The 18,592-nt window shown below is 34.2% G+C and overlaps 1 protein-coding gene across 3 annotated transcripts in view; it reads left to right on the plus strand.

Annotated features, from left to right (window-relative positions):
- The window catches only part of TBC1D4 (TBC1 domain family member 4), a 180,701-nt gene that overhangs the window by 143,199 nt on the left and 18,910 nt on the right, over positions 1–18,592 (plus strand). For 2 of the 3 annotated variants that reach the window (XM_087435977.1, XM_087435976.1), the window contains 3 exons: positions 12,386–12,543; positions 14,607–14,816; positions 17,998–18,156. In XM_087435977.1, coding sequence (XP_087292103.1) covers positions 12,386–12,543; positions 14,607–14,816; positions 17,998–18,156 — 527 coding nt within the window. Of the gene's footprint in view, positions 1–1,533; positions 1,699–5,562; positions 5,587–12,385; positions 12,544–14,606; positions 14,817–17,997; positions 18,157–18,592 lie in introns of all 3 variants that reach the window. The other variant, XM_087435978.1, reaches the window with a different exon arrangement.

The raw sequence follows: 18,592 nt of genomic DNA on the forward strand, positions 1-18,592 counted from the left end.
ATCTGCTGACAACACGTGTTACTCAGTGTCTCCTTGATGATGGCTCTGATGAAACAGTCAGCAAATTTGAAAATAACATAGCAGTAGAACTTCCTGTTAGGTTACAGTAAAATACAAAGGTTAAAAAGATCACCTAAATTGCCTTCATATATGAGATCAAAGTTGGCTACATTTTATTTCATAATAAATTAAAACCAAATATTAAAATTGTTAAAAATTTTATCTAGAATAAAGTGATATCTGTAAAGAAGAATACACATACCATAATTGACAGGAAATGTCCATCAGAAATTATCTTACATGATATTTAAGAAATAATTTAACAAAATTATTTGGCATTTGGTAAGAAATAATAAAGGAAGTAATCCTGGAATTGTAGAATGATTATACTTCTTACTGTGTAGCATAAATCAGAATTTATATCCTAGAATTAATTTTGTTTCTCTTCTTTACCTATGAGTTTGATACAGGAAACAGAGTTGGCTAGGGATCCCAGTTGGAGGAAAAAAAAAAAAACCAGAACTCTAAGTAAAAAGAAGGTTAATTTTCATATCAGTTGTTATCAAATTTACCAGCATTTCTTTTAAGGATACAATTTTATCCTCTTTGTTGTTTTCTGAATGATTTGAGATTAAAAATAAGATATTTAAGATATATAAAAATACAGTAAAGTAACAGAATTAATTATCCTCAGATCTTCTTTTATGAAAAAGATTAAGTATTCATGTGTATATCAAGATTTTTTATGATCGCTTCATTTATATTTACCCAAGGCAATAACTCTCTTTTTTCCAGGAAAAATATTTTCAAGAATTTAAAACATGAATTATTTTAGACTATAAATGATGTCTCTATTCTTCCTTATGTTTTCCACATTTTATAATTTATACTCTCAAATAATTTCTATCAACATAAAAAGATGCTATTTGTATCATTGTAAAAACTTACTATGAAAAGAATCTTCTAAAAGAAAAAGAGCTTTGTAGGAGGTTTAGGGATTGGGATCAAACCATGGCTGCACAATTCCACAGGCTGCAGGAAAGAACATGGACGTTAATGTTTGTTAAGCCAACGATATTATGATGACTTCCAACAACCAAACATGTTGTTCTTAAATTTTTAGAAGGGTTTATATTTTTAAAATAAGTAAGTCTTTGAAGTACTGATAATCATTTTTTCCTTCTAGAACCTGTTTCCTGTAATTATTTGTGCTTTCCTAGTTTTTTCCCTTGAAGTGTCTTTTGCATATTAAAACAAACACTTTGTCATAAAATTAAGAATTTTTTAGAGACAAACACATATGATTAGAAATACTGCATAGCTGAGGAATTCAATTTGTGAAAGAGTGAACTGGGTCATAGTCATCTAAATAGTGAACTGCATGCTCTTTTTTTTCCATGTAAGATCCAGTCCTGAGCCTTTAAAGGAAAGATTAAATTAATAGCAAGAACCTGTTTATATGCATTTTCATAGTGAATGAAGATTTTGCGTAAATATAAATTAAGACAAATTTGCTGTATTTTCTGTACTCAGCATTCATCCATCAGTTCGGCGCATTCACAAGGAGAGTAATTCTTCTTCCAGTCTTCCAAGTCTTCACACTTCCTTCTCTGCCCCTTCCTTCACTGCCCCCTCTTTCCTGAAAAGCTTTTACCAGAATTCAGGTAGACTGTCCCCACAGTATGAAAATGAAATCAGGTGAGATCAGTGTCCTCTGTGTGCAAAGCAAAATTTTCTGCAGTGCTATACTGATATGTTACTAAAAAGTGGCTAATTAATCTTGGAGTGACGTTTATGCATCCATATGTTGTGCTTATTCTAATCTATTTCTTATATGCTGGTTTCAATTCCAATTAATTTTATGAAGAAAAACTTTTAAAACCAGTTTTTCAAAGCTTTTTGATGACATGATTATCTTACTTTTTGAATTGTATTTTTTGTACTGTTTGTGTGTTTCTTTGCCTTGGGCCCCAGAGTCTCAGCTTTGTTTTGTTTGGAACAAGACCTGGTGCTAACACTTACTGAACAAACCTCCCCTGAACATGCCTTTTATTCTTAGCCTCTCTGGACATATCTTATGGAACCCAAAAGCCACTGATTTAAACAACTGTACTATAGTGATGGATACAATATATCTTTTATTTTTTTTAAGTATACAGAATATTGCCTGGCCATTTTTTTTTTCAATGACATAGACTTACTTTTCTGAATCTCGGTATAAGTCACATATGGGTCCAGGAACATATTGATAGCAACTGTTTCAGATAGCATGAGGGATCTCTTGAATCTTGTAGACATTTGATTTTGTTTTGTTTTTGTCCCAAGTATTGGAAATGTGTAGCCTGTTAAATCTTGTTCTTTGCTCTTATAGCTACACAAAATTAAATGTAGTGATTTTTGGAGAAGTGCCTTTTTTTAAAATTTGAGTTTATGAAATCCTACTGATCATTAAAATTCTTAGTGAAGTCGTCCAGCCTTTGGAAAGAGGTGGGTTAAGGTGGGAATTCCTCTAAAGAGATTGTTGTTGGCTTAGAAGTTTATGAGATTCATTCCTGTTTTTGTGTGTAGCTTAACTCATTCATTTTTGTTGCTGTATAGTATTCCATTTAATACACCACAGTTTATCCACTCTCTTCCTGGTGGACATTTGGGTTGTTTCTAGTTGTTTTTCAATTGGCAATTCTTGTAGTCAAGGAGAGGAATACTTGCTATCAACCAGGCTGTGTGCCACTAAAATCTTCTTGGATATTCTTTTGGCCTCCTTTCTTTTAGGCTTAGGAAATCCCAAAAGTTAGCATATAAATAGGTAACTCTCAGTAACTAGTTAAATTAGATTAATCCTTGAATTATATCTATGTTTTGTCCATGTGTGTCAATTTTTTTTCAGTCCAAGAAGAATAATTAGTATTGGATTGATAAAATTTTGAATCTGAACTTTCCTCTGAATTAGTACAAAGTCATGTTCAAACATTGAATTTCTAATGAAGAAAGTTGACGAAGAGTTGATTTTAAAGGGTTTTTCAGGGACCACCTTATGGGAGAAGACTTAAAGGAAGTTACCCACAAAAATAGTATAATATATGTGGAATATGCAATGAATTTAGAGAACCAAGAATGTCCACATAAAAATACCAGTTTGCGTTCTCTCTCTAGTACTACCTGTTAATAAGAACACAATACTTTCAATGAAACCCATTTGCAGTTTCTTAATTGTTACGTTAAAGTGAGCATCTGGAGAATCCTAGTTTCCTTTCGGAAATAGAACCATGCCTGAAAATTAGGAAGCCACTAAGAAGGTCAAAGGTTAACTATGAATAAGATGTGGAGTACAAAAGCAGTAACTTTTTAAAAAAGATTATTTATACTGTTTAATATAAAGTTATATGTCCATCTTCAGTAGTTTTTCTTAGGCGTATGTATTATTCTTGCTTATAGCTTCATTTAGCCCTCTATACCTCATTCTAAAAGAAGGATATTGAAGTCAGAGGGCAAATATATGTAAGTTTTGCTTGAAAAATTTCGTTTTTTTGCAGCTATCTTATTTGAAGTGCTATATTCAATGGTGGAGAACTTTTAAATTTGTAGGATCGTTAAACATCATCCAATTTTCCATACTTTGTAATGTTTTCATGGCTCTGAGAAATTCTAAAAATCAGAGAGCACTTTTTTATACATTTTTAAATACTTTTTATACGTTTTTCTGTAATTGACAGCATAGAATCAACAGGCAAAAAAAAAAAAAACACTTACAATTTTTTTTCATTAAAAAGTACCCCAACCGTAAGCATACAGCTCAATGGATTATCACGGAGTCAACACTCCCATGTCACCACCACCCAGTCAATAAATGGAACGCTACCAGCACCCTGCAGCTCCCCTTATTTTTCCCCCCAATTGCCACTCTTGATCCTAACCTCAAATGCCATAGCTTAGTTTTGGCTGGTTTTGAACTTTATATAAATGGGATGTTACAACATAAATTCTTTTATATCTGGCTTCTTTCATTGAACATTAGTTTGTGAGATTCATTCCTGTTTTTATGTGCACTTCATTAATGTTTATTGCTGTATAGTATTCCATTTAGCATATCACAATGTATCCATTCTTTGACGATGGACATGTGAGTTGTTTCTAGTTTTTTAGCTATTAAAAGAGTACTGTCCTGGATATTATTGTACATGGCTTTAGTTGTACATACCTATGCATTATTGATGATTGTCTACAAAGTAGTAAAATTGTTGGACAAAATTCACTCTTAATAGGTTTATTTCAACTAGTAAGTCACTTAGATATAAATTTACTAGTTACAATCTTGGAGAGGATATTTTTTAAATTTGTATTTTGAAATAATTTCAGGTTTACAGAAAAGTTGCAAAATTATTATGGAGAACTGCTAATACTTTATCCAGATTCATCAATTTTTAACATTTGCCACATTCGCTTTATTTTCCACATTTGCTCTCTGTTTACATATTTATACATGCATACATATATGCGTATATATTCTTTTATTCTAAGCCATTTGTGAATAGGTTGCATACATCATGTCGTTTACTCTGAATACTTTAGTGTGTATTTCCTAAGGTTGAAGATATTCAAGAGCATGGTCAATCCAGTGATTTCTGAACTCTGCATCTCTCATTAGCACTACTTTTAAGAGAAAACATCATATGGACACAATTACCATGATATCTGAAACTTTCCAGAATAATGAGAGAGGAAGGTTCATAATACTATGGATTGTAATTTTCTTTTCACTTGAGTACCTCATGTCTTGTTAGTTGCATGGAGTGGATCTCTAAATACGCACAGTCAAGTAAGGTATAGGGTAGGTTAGCATAGAGGCTAACAAATACTACTTTTTAAAAAGCATATTAATTTGAAATTTTAAATTCAGATTAGGCATCCTTCTCCAGGACTACTATTCTGAATTATTAAAAACGTGTTAGGTGATTGTTTATAAGCAGGCTGAGAAAAAGAAGCCAAGATCTTTTTTAATATCATGGTTTATTGATTAGTAGGTTCATTTGCACAACATTCAAATGATAAAGGAAAGGGAATAAGTGTATATTTTGTTTTATGTTACTATGAATTAATTTTTAAAAATTAATGTTATTTCACTGTTTAGTAGCTAAACTATAATTGTGTATGATGATACGATATATTTATGTAACATCCATTTATCAAATATATCCTTTCTATCAAAAAGCATCTTTATTACTCCTTATAATTGCTTCTCAACTTTTAAGCCTATGTTTAAAAATTATTTATATTGAAATTCATTAGTCAAAAGTCAGTGATAGGCATTACTTCTATTCACTTGTAAGATTTTTCAATGAGAAAATAAGATGTTGGCTGATTCTGTGGTGTAGTTTTGGTCCTACAGTTCTTTCATATTCACTGACAAAAAAATAGCATAATCACTCATTATGGTTCATTATTGAAATAACCTATCTATGCTTTATTGATGACTTATGGGAATGCCTTTGTATTCTAAATCCTGGTTTTGGACATACCTCTCTCTGTGTGCTAATGCCATTTCTTGTCTTCCTGTTGTACTAGACAGGACACCGCTTCAGAATCAAGGTGATTAGAGGTCTTAATATTTTCATTTAAAAACTTCATAAATTCTCCAACTAAATATCACCATTAGTTCCAAAATCAGTTTTGGCTGTCTCCCGAATGCATGCCATCATCTGGGGCTATGATGGGTATATAGTACGGAAAATGTGACGCCTGGGGTAATCAGAGATCATGAATGATCATATAACATGTTGATTGCAAACAGAAATCCTGTTTCTACTCTATTCCATGTTGATATTTCCTTAAGACTGTGCTGTGGCCTTAAATCAAAGCCTGATTTTAATTTGAATTAATAGAAGTGAATTTGCTAGTCGGGAGGTACATATGTACATATGAGTTTATTTCAAATCCCAAGATCATGCAAAAATGAGGATCCTAAAAGAAACATGCTCATAAAATCGAGTTTGGTTTTCACCTGAAGAGGATTGTTAGTCTATTTCTGTTCTTCTTAATTCCTGACATGTTGGTTACTCTGAGGCCTTCCAGACTTCTCACTGGTCTGGACACAGGAAAACACCTACTTCCTTATTATGGAAGTCTGACCACATCTGTGGTGACGTCTCTTCCTCTTGATCCGCATGCTTTTTGTGATAAACATCCAGAATCGCCGTTCAACAACTTAACTGAAAATGGTTATTCTTTGCTTTGTTCTAGTTTCTATGCTTTTCTCATATCATGAGCCCAATGAAAAACAGACATGCCCATCTTCCTATTTGAGGCTACTGACATTTAGATTTCTTTCTAACTGGAATAAAAACACAGTATTATAGGTTGGACTAGAATGAGATGTTCAAGGAGAAAAATGTTCCAGAAAATTATTTTGGCCACATCGATAAGATAAAATGTGCCTTTTTGAGACTTGTAATTGACCTATACTTTTTTTATGGTTGGGTGTAAGACCATTTAGATAATACTTCTTATCTACTTTTAAAAGCCTAATGGAAATGATAGTTTTATTTTGTGTCCTTTTAGATTCTGCAACAGCATAGAATTAGGTCTGTTTATTGTCTTAGAGATCATCTGGCCTATAATTTCCTTATTTTACATTTGGTTAGACTGAGCCACAGGGAGGTTTAATATCTTGCTTGATATTATTTTCTTAATCTTAGGTTATAAGGATGTGAATAAGCAAATGAGCTATCCAGAGATATTTTAAATTCCAATGGAAAGAATTTACTTACTTAAAAAAAATTTGCATTCAGCTTAGAGTTTAGAAAATAAAATTCTTTGTTCTCCTCACTTTTTTACACCTCATTCCACTGACTAGTCTCTCTCTTTTGACTCATAGCTCAGATGCTATATGTTGATTTCCATTAAAATAGTTCCATCTCAATTTTATTTAATTAGTAAAGATTTTCCATAGGATGATAGATATGTATCCAGTTGAAAGCCAGGACTTAAACTGTTAGTGCACGTGATGCGATTATGTGTTAAATTATACTGTGGATCCTGTGGAAAAAAACTAAAGTTTCATCACTCTGTTTTTCCGTGCAGCCTTTCTTCAGGCATCTACAAAGAGAAAGCTTTTTCAGACTTCTGTTAAATAGTTGCTATCACATTAATCAAGTTTTGTTTCTATCTTGAGTTTAATACATTGCAATTTAGATACAGATTTAATCAATGTGTAGTCATTTATTGGACTTTATGATCCTAGTAGTTTTAGATGGGCACTAGGGAATTGGGGAGTGGGGGGCAGTTTGCTGCTCAGCAGTTTGCTGCCCCTGGCCTTAGAGTTTACCTTTGTGAAAAGTGTATCTATGTTGCCCTGGTGAGAAATAAAATATGACCGCATCCTTCTTAAAGTTGAGTCCCTGTGAGTGGTCACTAAAGCACCCTCATTAAGTACAATATCCAGTGAATGAATTGTTATTTAAGCAGGCAAGTGTGCATTAAAATTCTGTGTTAACATAAGAAGTATAGTGTTAACTTAATAGTTGATGTCGTGAAGGCTGTAACTGGTCAAAGATACATCAAGTTATCCTGAAGCTCTGTGGGAGAGTTCATATCATATCCATAGCTTTTGATTAATGCTATATCCAGAAGGACTTGGAGATGCCTCCCAGCCTACATGGTGGTACACATAATATAGGATATTTCCTCCCCTTATAAAGCCCTCATTTGTGTTCACAGACTGCGGTCTTGATTAATTGGTGACTGGTAATAGGCAATAGTGTATATGGAATATACCAATACAGAAATAGGTGGGAATTCTCCACGTTGTATTTCCTTCCTAGTTATTCATTTTTAATTTAATAAATTTTCACTAGAGGTAATGCTGGCACAGAATACTTTTCCTGAATATGTCTCTTGGGAAACAGTTTTATGATGCACATGTTGATATTCCCACATACAAAAGAAGGAGGAAAAAGATTATATGAGAAAATAAGAGAATGGTTCTAATTTGTTTCATTTTAAAATGTAAAGATAATAAATATACCAATATATGTATATTCCACCATATAATGTGTTTTTGATTTGATCCTCCTATTTAAAAATAAAGTATTGACATTTTGGAATGCAGTGATTTCAAAAGCAAAGAAAAGGATTGAGACATTTACATAAATGAATATCTAATAGTAGTTTGAAGTTATTTCTCTGCTGAAATAAATGACATTATTCCATTAAAAAATGGAAAGAGAAGTATTGGCTGAAAGACTTAATGCTAATTAGAAACTGATTTTTTCACCAGAAATACACAGGATCCTGGGAGTCCTGACAGCTTTGTTTTTGAGATTCAGCAGAGCTTTGTCTGAACTAATGCCAAGAGTGTTTACCTTGGTGTGATAAACTACATTGCCTACGTGTCTGGATTCTGGACTGCCTGGGTTTGAATCCTGGCTCCTCCACTTTTTATCTGTGGGACTGTGGGCAAGTTACTTAACTTCTTTCTACCTAAATTTTCCCACTAAAAGTGGGAACGCTTATAACACCTACCCCGTACGGTTGCTCTGAGGATGAAATGAGTTCATACTTGTAAACTGCTTAGAACAATGCCTGGCGCATAGCACGTGCTTATTGTGTTAGCTTGATTATTACGATAGCAAATACCACATGTTGTTTTGTTTTTACTTTCACTCAAAAAGTGGACATTATACTTGGCTACCTGCTAAGTTTAGTTGAAGGAGAGGTTAAAGTGGTAGTTACCAGAGGGGAAGGGGGGAGGGAGGAGGGTGAAAGGGATAATTGGGTACATGTGTGTGGTGATGGGTTGTAATTAGTATTTTGGTGGTGAACATGATGTAATCTATGCAGAAATAGAAGTACAATGATGTACACCTGAAATTTTTACAATGTTATAAACCAATGTTACTGCAATAAACAAAAAATTTAAAAAAATAAATAAATAAAAATAAAAAAAAATAAAATTTAAAAAAAAAAAAAAAAGAAAAGCAAAAAAAAAAAAATCCCAAAAAACACTGTGCCCCCTCATCCCAGTGCAGTTTCCAAGATGGGATATAAGGATTTTGATGCACAAAAGTGTTTCATTTGGTTCTGATTCTTGAAATTACCACTGCAGACATGTCAGATTGCTGACTAAATGCAATCAAAAACTAAAGTGCTCTAAGTTGGGTGTGTGCACTGTGTGTTGAGACCCTTGTCTTAACCATAACTTCTGAATACGTGTCTTCTCTCATTCAATGAAGCAGAGCAGCTGTTGCCTTATCTCAGCCACCCAACTTCTTTTCCAGGATGTCGTTTTCCAGTATAAGACAAGGGGCCGATGGTCTGTTATTTAAATTCTTCCTTTCAATATATTATGCTCTTATATTTTGGCTGTTAATTTTTGGCTTATTACTGGGCATTAAATTCCAGACATAGGAGGAAAATGTGTCATTTGGCAATTTATTTAGATTACAAGATTAAAAATTTTAGGTGTTATGAGTTTTCGAATATGTAATAGTGGGCTAGTGTAAGGGTACTTTATGCACCTGTTTTATAACATATTGCCCCAAAACCGTGTATTTTACAGGTGATAATGAAACTGGCATGGGTACGTCTCAGTTTTATTTTTAGTACTATCTAAACGCTTGATATATCATTAACAGTGAGTTGGAAGGTGATTTTTAAAGGATTTTTTTTTTATTCCAGCATTAAAATAGAAAAGTTTCAGAATCCTTTGGTTTGGTTTACTCTAGTATTGTTTGTTAGAGCTGCTAATAAAAAGTCAAGAGAAGCTCATATTTGTTGAACACTTACCCTGTGAGTCATTGAAATAGGTGCTTTTACATATTTCATTTAATTTAGGTTTCTAGGCTTAAATTATAAATTAGATGCCCTTATGTAGGAAAGGAACAACACTTATTTGGAAAAAAGATGCCTTTTGTCATTTATTAATAGTATTGTCATTGTTGATACCTACCAGTGCTATAAACACCTCAGTCTGTCTTTTGGGAAACTGAGCTATTAGAACTTTTTGCCAGAAAAACTTAAAAGTCATGACTACCAACAAAGGGTTTTAAGAAGGTAGATCTTTTATTTATTCTCGACATGTTAGCCTAACCAGTGTTATTTTTTGTCCATTTTACTTAACCTTCTGAGTTAATGTTTCATATGGTTTTACAATATTAATTTATTCAATGGACGTTTGTTGAGTGCTTACTATTATTTGCCAGTTATGCACTAGGAGCTAGTAATACATCCTTGAACTGGGCAGTTAGCAAATAACTGCCAGTGAGATGTGTTACAAAAATGAAGATACAGGGCCGGCCCTGTGGCTTGGTGGTTAAGTGCACGCGCTGCAATGCTGGTGGCCCGGGTTCAGATCCCGGGTGCGCATCGAGGCACCACTTCTCCGTCCATCCTGAGGCCGAGTCCCACATACAGCAACTAGAAGGATGTGCAGCTATGACATACAACTATCTACTGGGGCTTTGGGGGGAAAAAATTAAATAAATAAAATCTTAAAAAAAAAAAAAAAAAAAAATGAAGATACAGAGCCAACCCTGATGGCCTAGTGGTTGAAGTTCAGCGTGCTTGGCTTCAGTGGCCCGGGCCTGGTTCCCAGACGTGGAACCACACCACTCCTCTATCAGTAGCCATGTTGTGGCAGCGGCTCATATAGAAGAAGTAGAAGGCCTTACAACTAGAATATACAACTATGTAATGGGGCTTTGGGGGTTTAAAAAAAAAAGAGAGCAGAAGATTGGCAACAGATGTTAGCTCAGGGCGAATCTTTCCCAGCCAAAAAAAAAAACAGAAGATACAGGTACTTCAAGAGTGTGTATTAAGATATGACTATTATATATAGAACATTTGAGTCATGGTTTCTGGAAGGGAAGTACTTGAATTAACACTTCCCAACATGGAAGTAAAGATGAACATACTTATTCAGTATTGCAGGGAGTTTTGCACCGTGGACACATATTAGGGTTTTAATTTTCTTCAGGATACATAACAAAGGGGGTTTGACTACATTGAGATGTGTGTATCAGCTACTTTCTGAAGTATCATGATACATCATGACCCTTGCTGTCTGTGTAGAGCTCAAAGGTATGTCTTTTTCTTAACCTTAATTTAGCTAATCCAGAAGTAATATTTCCAGAAAGATAGATCAAAATTAGAAATAACTAAATTACCTGATAACTGTCAGTATGGATATATACAGTAAATAAAAATATGACTAGCAAGTGCTGAATGGCTCTCCTGACTGTTGGTTGCCTCAGCACTCCTGAGTTCCTCTGAGTATCTGAGCAGGGTTGTGGCTTTTCTAGCTGAGTTTCATTTCTGACCCAAGTCCTGATACTTCTTGACACCATCAAAAGTCTTGTACCTTCCCCTTGTTGGAATCACCACCTGTGAATATTGATATCGTCATCATACGTTCAGGAAAGCTCAGAGACTTTAAAACTTAAAAAAGTAAAATATTCCCATCACTAATAGCACCACTTATTGCATGGTGTTCCAGCTGCTGACACAATTGGTCTCAAAAGTAAGTTTGAGTCATAATGACTTTTTATTTCAAACAGGCATAGCATAATTTAGAGTGCTCTTTCCTAGGAAATGAAATTCTTAAAGCAGACCAGCATTTCTGCATGTTTGTTTCACAAAGCACTAATGTAGAAAAATGTGACACCTCCACCCCCCACTTCTCAAAAGTTGGGGAAGGGGATTCTGGGGTCAAATAATTTAAATAAGTTAGGGAGTTTCTGTGCTATTTCCCCCTTGGAGAGTCACAATGCATGCCAGCATATTACAGTCTCTAAGAAGTCCTGCAATAAAGAAATATGTTTAATGTTTCTCAACTTAACCTATCCAATCTTATTTGACCACAGTTTTTTTCTTAATATGTCATCTAACAATAATCCCAACATTGACCGTTCTGCCTTTATTCAGGTTACTTTCTGCCATGATCCAGCTACTGGTAGTTAACAATTCAGAGACAGATCTTAACTAGAAGCTATCTTTATCAGCCTATCCTATAAGAGTGATAAGAAAAGCTCTTTAGGAGCCTTTTATGGAATATTTACATTGTTTAGAATATACTGCATGAGTTCATTACTTAAGCAACCTTTGCTCCTCTGTATACGTACTTCTATTCGTCGGATTAGAACTTGGAGTGGTTGGCTATTACGGAATGAGTAGAAACAAGTGAGCTTCTCATGACTGGGCTGTGGCTGGACTGCATTTTCCCCAGGATGCGGTGGCCTGGGTGACCAGTGTGCCTAGTGACGCATTGCTCCGTGTTGCCTGTGGCTTGTGCTTGCCCAGCAGAACTTGTGAATGGCTTGTGCTACCATATTGTTGTGAAGAACCATGTTATGCAGTTCTCCTTACAAGTTATGTATTTATTTGCTTTCTACAGTGATGGAGAGGGGAGAAAAAGGACCTCGTCTACTTGCAGCAACGAGTCCCTAAATGCTGGAGGAACCCCTGTCACTCCTCGCCGGATCTCCTGGCGGCAGCGCATTTTCCTCAGGGTTGCCTCTCCCATGAACAAATCTCCCTCGGCAATGCAGCAGGGTCTGTGTGGTACTCACTGAAGAATTCCTCCTTGCTAGGGTCATATTTTAGGGAATGGAAGGCAAGGCTTTGTGTACAAAGAAATTTAAGTGATTCCAGTGGAGAAATGACTTCTTTCTATGTCTGATACAGTGGTTAACTTCTCAGATATCATTAGAACATGTTAGACATTCAGTAAATGCTTGTTGAATGAAGGAGTGAATGAGTGAGTGAGTTTCCAAAACCAGGAACTACGATAGTGCTAGAAAAGAAGTCACAGATCTTTTTATTCTTAGAAAAGCAACATACTCTCTTATGAGAGTCACACATAAACAAAGTGACATAGAAATGTTGAGCAATAAAGAAACGGATACAGATACACTAGACAAATGTTAACCAAAAGAGAGAGCATGGGCAGCTCTCTGCATATTAGATGTCTTGGAAATTAAAGCAAAAACATCCAAAGGGGCAGAGTAAATGTAACAAAAAGATATAACAATGATGAGAATACATAATTATATAGTCTTGAGAGCTAGAAAATAACACTTAACATTATTTTGGGGAGAAATAAATAAATTAATAGCTCTCATGGGAGATTTTAACATAGTCCTCTCTGAAAATTAAATATAAAGAAATTAAATATAGATAATATTTGAGAAACACAATTAAATAGGCTTGATCTAATATTTATACAGACACTTGCCCCCTATAGAGAAAATTCATTCATTTTTAGCACACATGGAACAGTCATAAAATTAATTATGTACTTGGCTACAAAGATTTTTAAATGAATTCCAGACAATCATGATTATTTATGCTATATTCTCTGATCACAGTGAGAGAGGGAGGGACAGAGGGAGTGAGGAAAGATGGCAGGAAGGAAGGGAGGGAGGGAGGGAGGGAAGAATTAGAGGACAACTAAAAAATTTCGTGTGTTTGGAAACTGAAAACTGTATTCCTAGAAACTACAAGGAAGAAAATATGATCAGAGCCCTACATATCAAAATTGAGTGGTATTTAGAGGGCAATTCTAAAACCAAGAAAGCTGAAACTCAAATGTACTAAGTATTCAACTCAAGATGCTAGAAAAAGAACCATAGAGTAAAATTTTTTTAAAAATTATGTTTATTAAGAAAATAAATAATAAGAATAAGGGCAGAGGTCCATTAATAAAGAAAAAAAAACTAAGAAAACAACAGACATTACTAGAGATAAAATTAACTCTGCCTAGAGTGGTCAGAGAAAGATTTATAGAAAAGTTAGATATTTATTTAAACTCACTTCTTGTAGAGGCAGGTTTCAGAAAGAGGGACTAGCAAAGCTCTGGAGTCATTGGAGAGAACTTTTCGGGTCGGAGACTCATGAGAAATTCAGCATGGTGGGGAGCAGAGGATGGGAGATTGACTCAAGGGAAGGTTTCTTGAGGCCAGAGTTGGATGGGATCTCTATGCTGTTCCTAGTAGTTTGGACTTCATTCTTTGGGATATAAGAGACCATTGAAATGTTTTAAGAGACATGATCACGTGTTAATAGGAAAACAGTTGGCAACAGTGCAAAAGATGGCCTGGAGCAGAGGGAGAGAATGAACTCCAGGAATTGGGTGAGAGAGTGTTGCAGGAGGGGTGAGCAGAGGTGCTGAGCCAGGCCATGCCGAGTGGCTCAGCTGCTTTCCTCTTGGTGGATTCTGATGGTGGACGTAGACCTTAGGAGATCACTGGTAACTACTAATTTTTTTTGTTTTGCACAATTCGAGAATATACATAGATAAATTGCAGAAGTTTTGAACTCTGGGGAAAGAACTGTTTGTTTTGGAGCACCTATCTCATAGGTCATTTTGTGCAGAAAGAAGAAGTGGTGAAATTACATATGCTTTCATTTCACTACGAGAGGGAAATCTGGAAGGGGAATTCAGTCTAGTGAATTTGCTTAAATCGTTACTTCCAGAAACTAGCGGTTACTGGGAGAGTGGCTTTGTGAAAAGCTTTAAAGGTGGAATATAGGATGAGAGAGCTTCAGTTCTAGAGAAAACTTCTGTAGTCTGGGTTACTGCTTAGGAATGCCTCTCACTGTTTTCTTCTCTGCAGATGGCCTGGATAGGAATGAGCTGCTGCCACTGTCTCCTCTTGCTCCAACCATGGAGGAGGAACCGCTGGTTATATTCATGTCTGATGAAGATGACCCAGAAAAGGTTGAAGAAAGAAACAAGTCAGAAGAACTGAGGAGTTTGTGGAGAAAAGCGATACACCAACAAATCTTGTTGCTTCGAATGGAAAAAGAAAACCAGAAACTTGAAGGTTAGCCATTCACACAGGGCTACATGATATGATACTATAATTTAAGGATGTAGACTAAAACTGTCCCCCCACACGCTCACACTTATTCTCAGACTGTATACTTTTTACTTTTGCTCAAATATCTACTAATTATAATTGTGTATTTCTGTTTTGTGAGGTGGTTATGACATGGGAAAATTCAGCCTAAGATATTTAGATTTTTGTTTAATAGATTTAAAACATCAAACAACCTTAAAGTATATTTGGGTAATAGAGAATGTAGATAATATGGAGTCAGTGTATTTGATATGACTGAAAGTTTAGTATCATTATGTATTCCTTTAAAAAACCTTTAAATATGAAAAAGCAAATTCTCTTCTTTTTGAATATGATTTTATATGTTCACGCTAATTGTATTCATAATAAGAGAAATATGTCTATTTTAAATAATTTTTTTGTGTTGTATTCAATTCAACTATCTAATTACCTGTTATCAAATCAGAGTTTCTATTTTTTGTTCCTGCTTTATAAATTTTCTGTTTAAAAAATCATATTCAAATGATTAAATTTATAATTGGATAGTTTATAGTAGTTGTGCTATTTGTAATGCTTTCTTGCTATGTTTATGAATACCAAATGCTTTAGAATGTGTTTCCAGATTTTGAAATAATGATATTTACCCCAATATGGATAGAATCACAGACAGGGAGAGGCACAGACAGTACCAAAATCCAAAAAAATGTATTAATGCCATTATTTTGGGCAAATTACTTAACATAAAAGGTTATGTTTTTTACCTACCTATACATACTTTGTGTTTTACATTTATAAAATGAAAGACTTAGCTTAAGTGGACCCTTTGACTTTTAAAATTATTGGAAAATGTATAATATAGGTTTTTCTCTGACTTGATTTTTATTATGTTGTCTTCCAAAAAGGTTTTTTAGTACAGGTATTCACATTTCTGTGTTCATCATCTATCTTAAGATTCCTCTTACTATACTTATTATTCAATTCAATTTTGAATTTTAACAATATTTATTTAGTTTGCAAGGGCACAATTTATTTTCTTTGTTTATATTTTCTTAGCAGAATGAAACTACATAAGATTTTAAACATCCCTAGGAAATAAATCTTTTTTTCTTTAAAATTAAAAATGCAATTAATTGTTACTGATACAGCTTTTAAAAGTTCAGTGTAATAAATGATATGCCACTCGAGCTTCCATAGATTTTGAAAGGAATTGAATTCATATTTTTATGCAGTTGATTACATCTTGAACTAACTCATAAAAAGAAACAGAAGTTGGTAAAAGGATGGTTATCATTCTCGTAAAACATTGAAAGCATGAAATTATATTTCATTAACAGTTGGGAGTTATGTACAGTAGAATATTAAGTATTAACAGATAGTTTTAGAAGCATAGACTGTTTGAACTGGAAATGGCCTTAGAGATTATTTAGCTCCATTCTTCATTCTGCAGCTGAGTTAGTGACCGGCTTGGGGATTCTGAGGAATTAACCTAAGGTCAAACAGTAATGTACTGACAGAATAAGTACTAAAACTTAGGTTTATTTATGATGGTTCTTGGGCTCTTCCCAGTACCCCACAGTATTTTTCTACTATGTGTATTAATATAAGGAAATGAAACGTTTTAATACAAATGACTCTGTGTATTCTGAGTTCAGTATACTATATAAGTTGACAGGGTAGGAAAGGAAGTGACATTTAGAATATATGGTGAGAAACCTTTATCAGTCCTGTATTTAAGGCAAAAAATACTGTACTTTAAGACAAAGTATTGTATTTTAAGACAAAAAATACTTTAACCCATTAAAATTCTAGCCAATGGTAAGCATTTCTTAATGGTTCTTTACTCTTGCCTGGTTAACCAGTTGAAGGCAGATATTGACTTACTCAGGGCCTGTGACTGGCACATAGTAGGCACTTATTATTTTAAATGAATAATGATCTAGAGAAGGTTGGAGAAAAAAAATCTCAGGAAATATTATGCTTTGTCCACTGTGATAAAATCATTAGCCAAGTTACATATAGGATTATATTTATTAGCTTTAATGGACTCACTCCTTTTAAAAAATAGATTATCAAGGAGAAATATAAAACAAATACTGAGAAGCAAAGCTAAACTGTTAGAAAGCCATCTAGTGGTATCCAGGAGGACTATTTTTGTAGTGTGATTTATCTTTTGATTATGTCTGGACTTTTAAGTAGAAATTTTTACTGCCCTGTTTGAATAGCAGTCTGTTATAAGATATTTAAATTCTTTTGAACCAGTTTCAAACACACTAAGTAAGAGTAATACTCCTGCTGTTGTTTTTCTGCTGTCGAGGACTTTGGATGCATGACAAAGATTTGTGTTGCAGAAGGTAAGGCGGTTGAGCACTGAGAGCTTGAATGATTACAGATTACCCTGAGAAACTCCCGTTCAAAGTGATCCTAAGGAAAGAGAAAAATATACCTACACATTTTCTCTTCCTTCTCCCTTTTGGAATCAGTTATTCAAGATAAAGACCAAGTCAAGATAGTGTTTGCTTTTATCGACATTTCTTTTAATGAGCCCTGGGCTTATATTTTAGATCATCAAATGAGAAAGAATTCTGTATGATTTAAAAAATGCAGGGAGTGTTAACTTCAGTAAAATGAATTTTCCTCTTTAAGGTTACAGGAACACATAACTTAGTGTTGTTAAGGGCAGTGTTGATAACTCTGGAAATAGTTATAAAAATGTATCAGGTTATCATGGTCAAATATTTCTCAAATCAAGGTTAGCATGAGGCATTGTTTTCTCGTATATATCATATATAAAATATTAACATTTTAATGGTGTTTGAAATGATGCACGCTGTCACTTATGAGGCTATCTATCACATTTGTCAAAAAATTGAAATTTATAGCATAGCGAACATGGTTTGTTTTTTGTGCCTAGCAGGGTTACCGTCTGTAAGATACAGAGTGAAACCTCCTTAGGAAGTTATTCCTGATATTTTCTTACAGAAAGTGACTCAAAGTCTGAAAACCTTTCATTTGGCCTCAATTTTTTTTTTAAGTTTTCTTTTTGAGAAAATGTTAGTGGTTGATTCCTAAAAGTCATTTGGTCTGGTTTTACAAATACAATAAAATGTTAAAAATGCTATGTTTTAAAAACACATCAATCTTACATAAATTCTCTTGTTTTTCTTAGCAAGCAGAGATGAACTCCAGTCCAGAAAAGTTAAATTGGACTATGAAGAAGTTGGAGGATGTCAGAAGGATGTCTTAATAACCTGGGATAAGAAGCTGTTAAACTGCAGAGCTAAAATCAGATGTGATATGGAAGATATTCATATTTCTCTTAAAGAAGGTATTCTGGATCCTCTCAATAATCTTTGTTTTTAGAAAAGCTTCAGAGATTCTTTGATTTGTGCAGCCCAGGCATAATTTTGTGTTTGTGCTTTGCTGATAAAAAAGGTAATTTGTTTCTGCCTGCAGTTAGTGGCTTGATTGGTAAGAAAATGGTACTAATGGAGAGACTGTCCCTGAAGAGGCAGCAGACACCTTTTCTACAGCCTTTCCTGCTTCCTTCAACCAGCTGTTCTCAGCTGTCTGTTGTTGTTTACCAAGAAGGAGCTTATGCATTGGTACAGGTCTTTGATCATATCCATAAAAATAATTCAGGCTTACAAACTCGACTCGTTTCCATTATTTGGTCAGAAGTGTTTATGTATATATGTGTGTAAATTTGTGTGTATGTGTATATTCACCTACATGTACGTGTTTATATATACAGATTTATATTC

This window comes from Ceratotherium simum, chromosome 10, assembly GCF_057802395.1.
Source record: "Ceratotherium simum simum isolate JZ-2026a chromosome 10, ASM5780239v1, whole genome shotgun sequence".
In the NCBI taxonomy this organism is placed as follows: domain Eukaryota; kingdom Metazoa; phylum Chordata; class Mammalia; order Perissodactyla; family Rhinocerotidae; genus Ceratotherium; species Ceratotherium simum.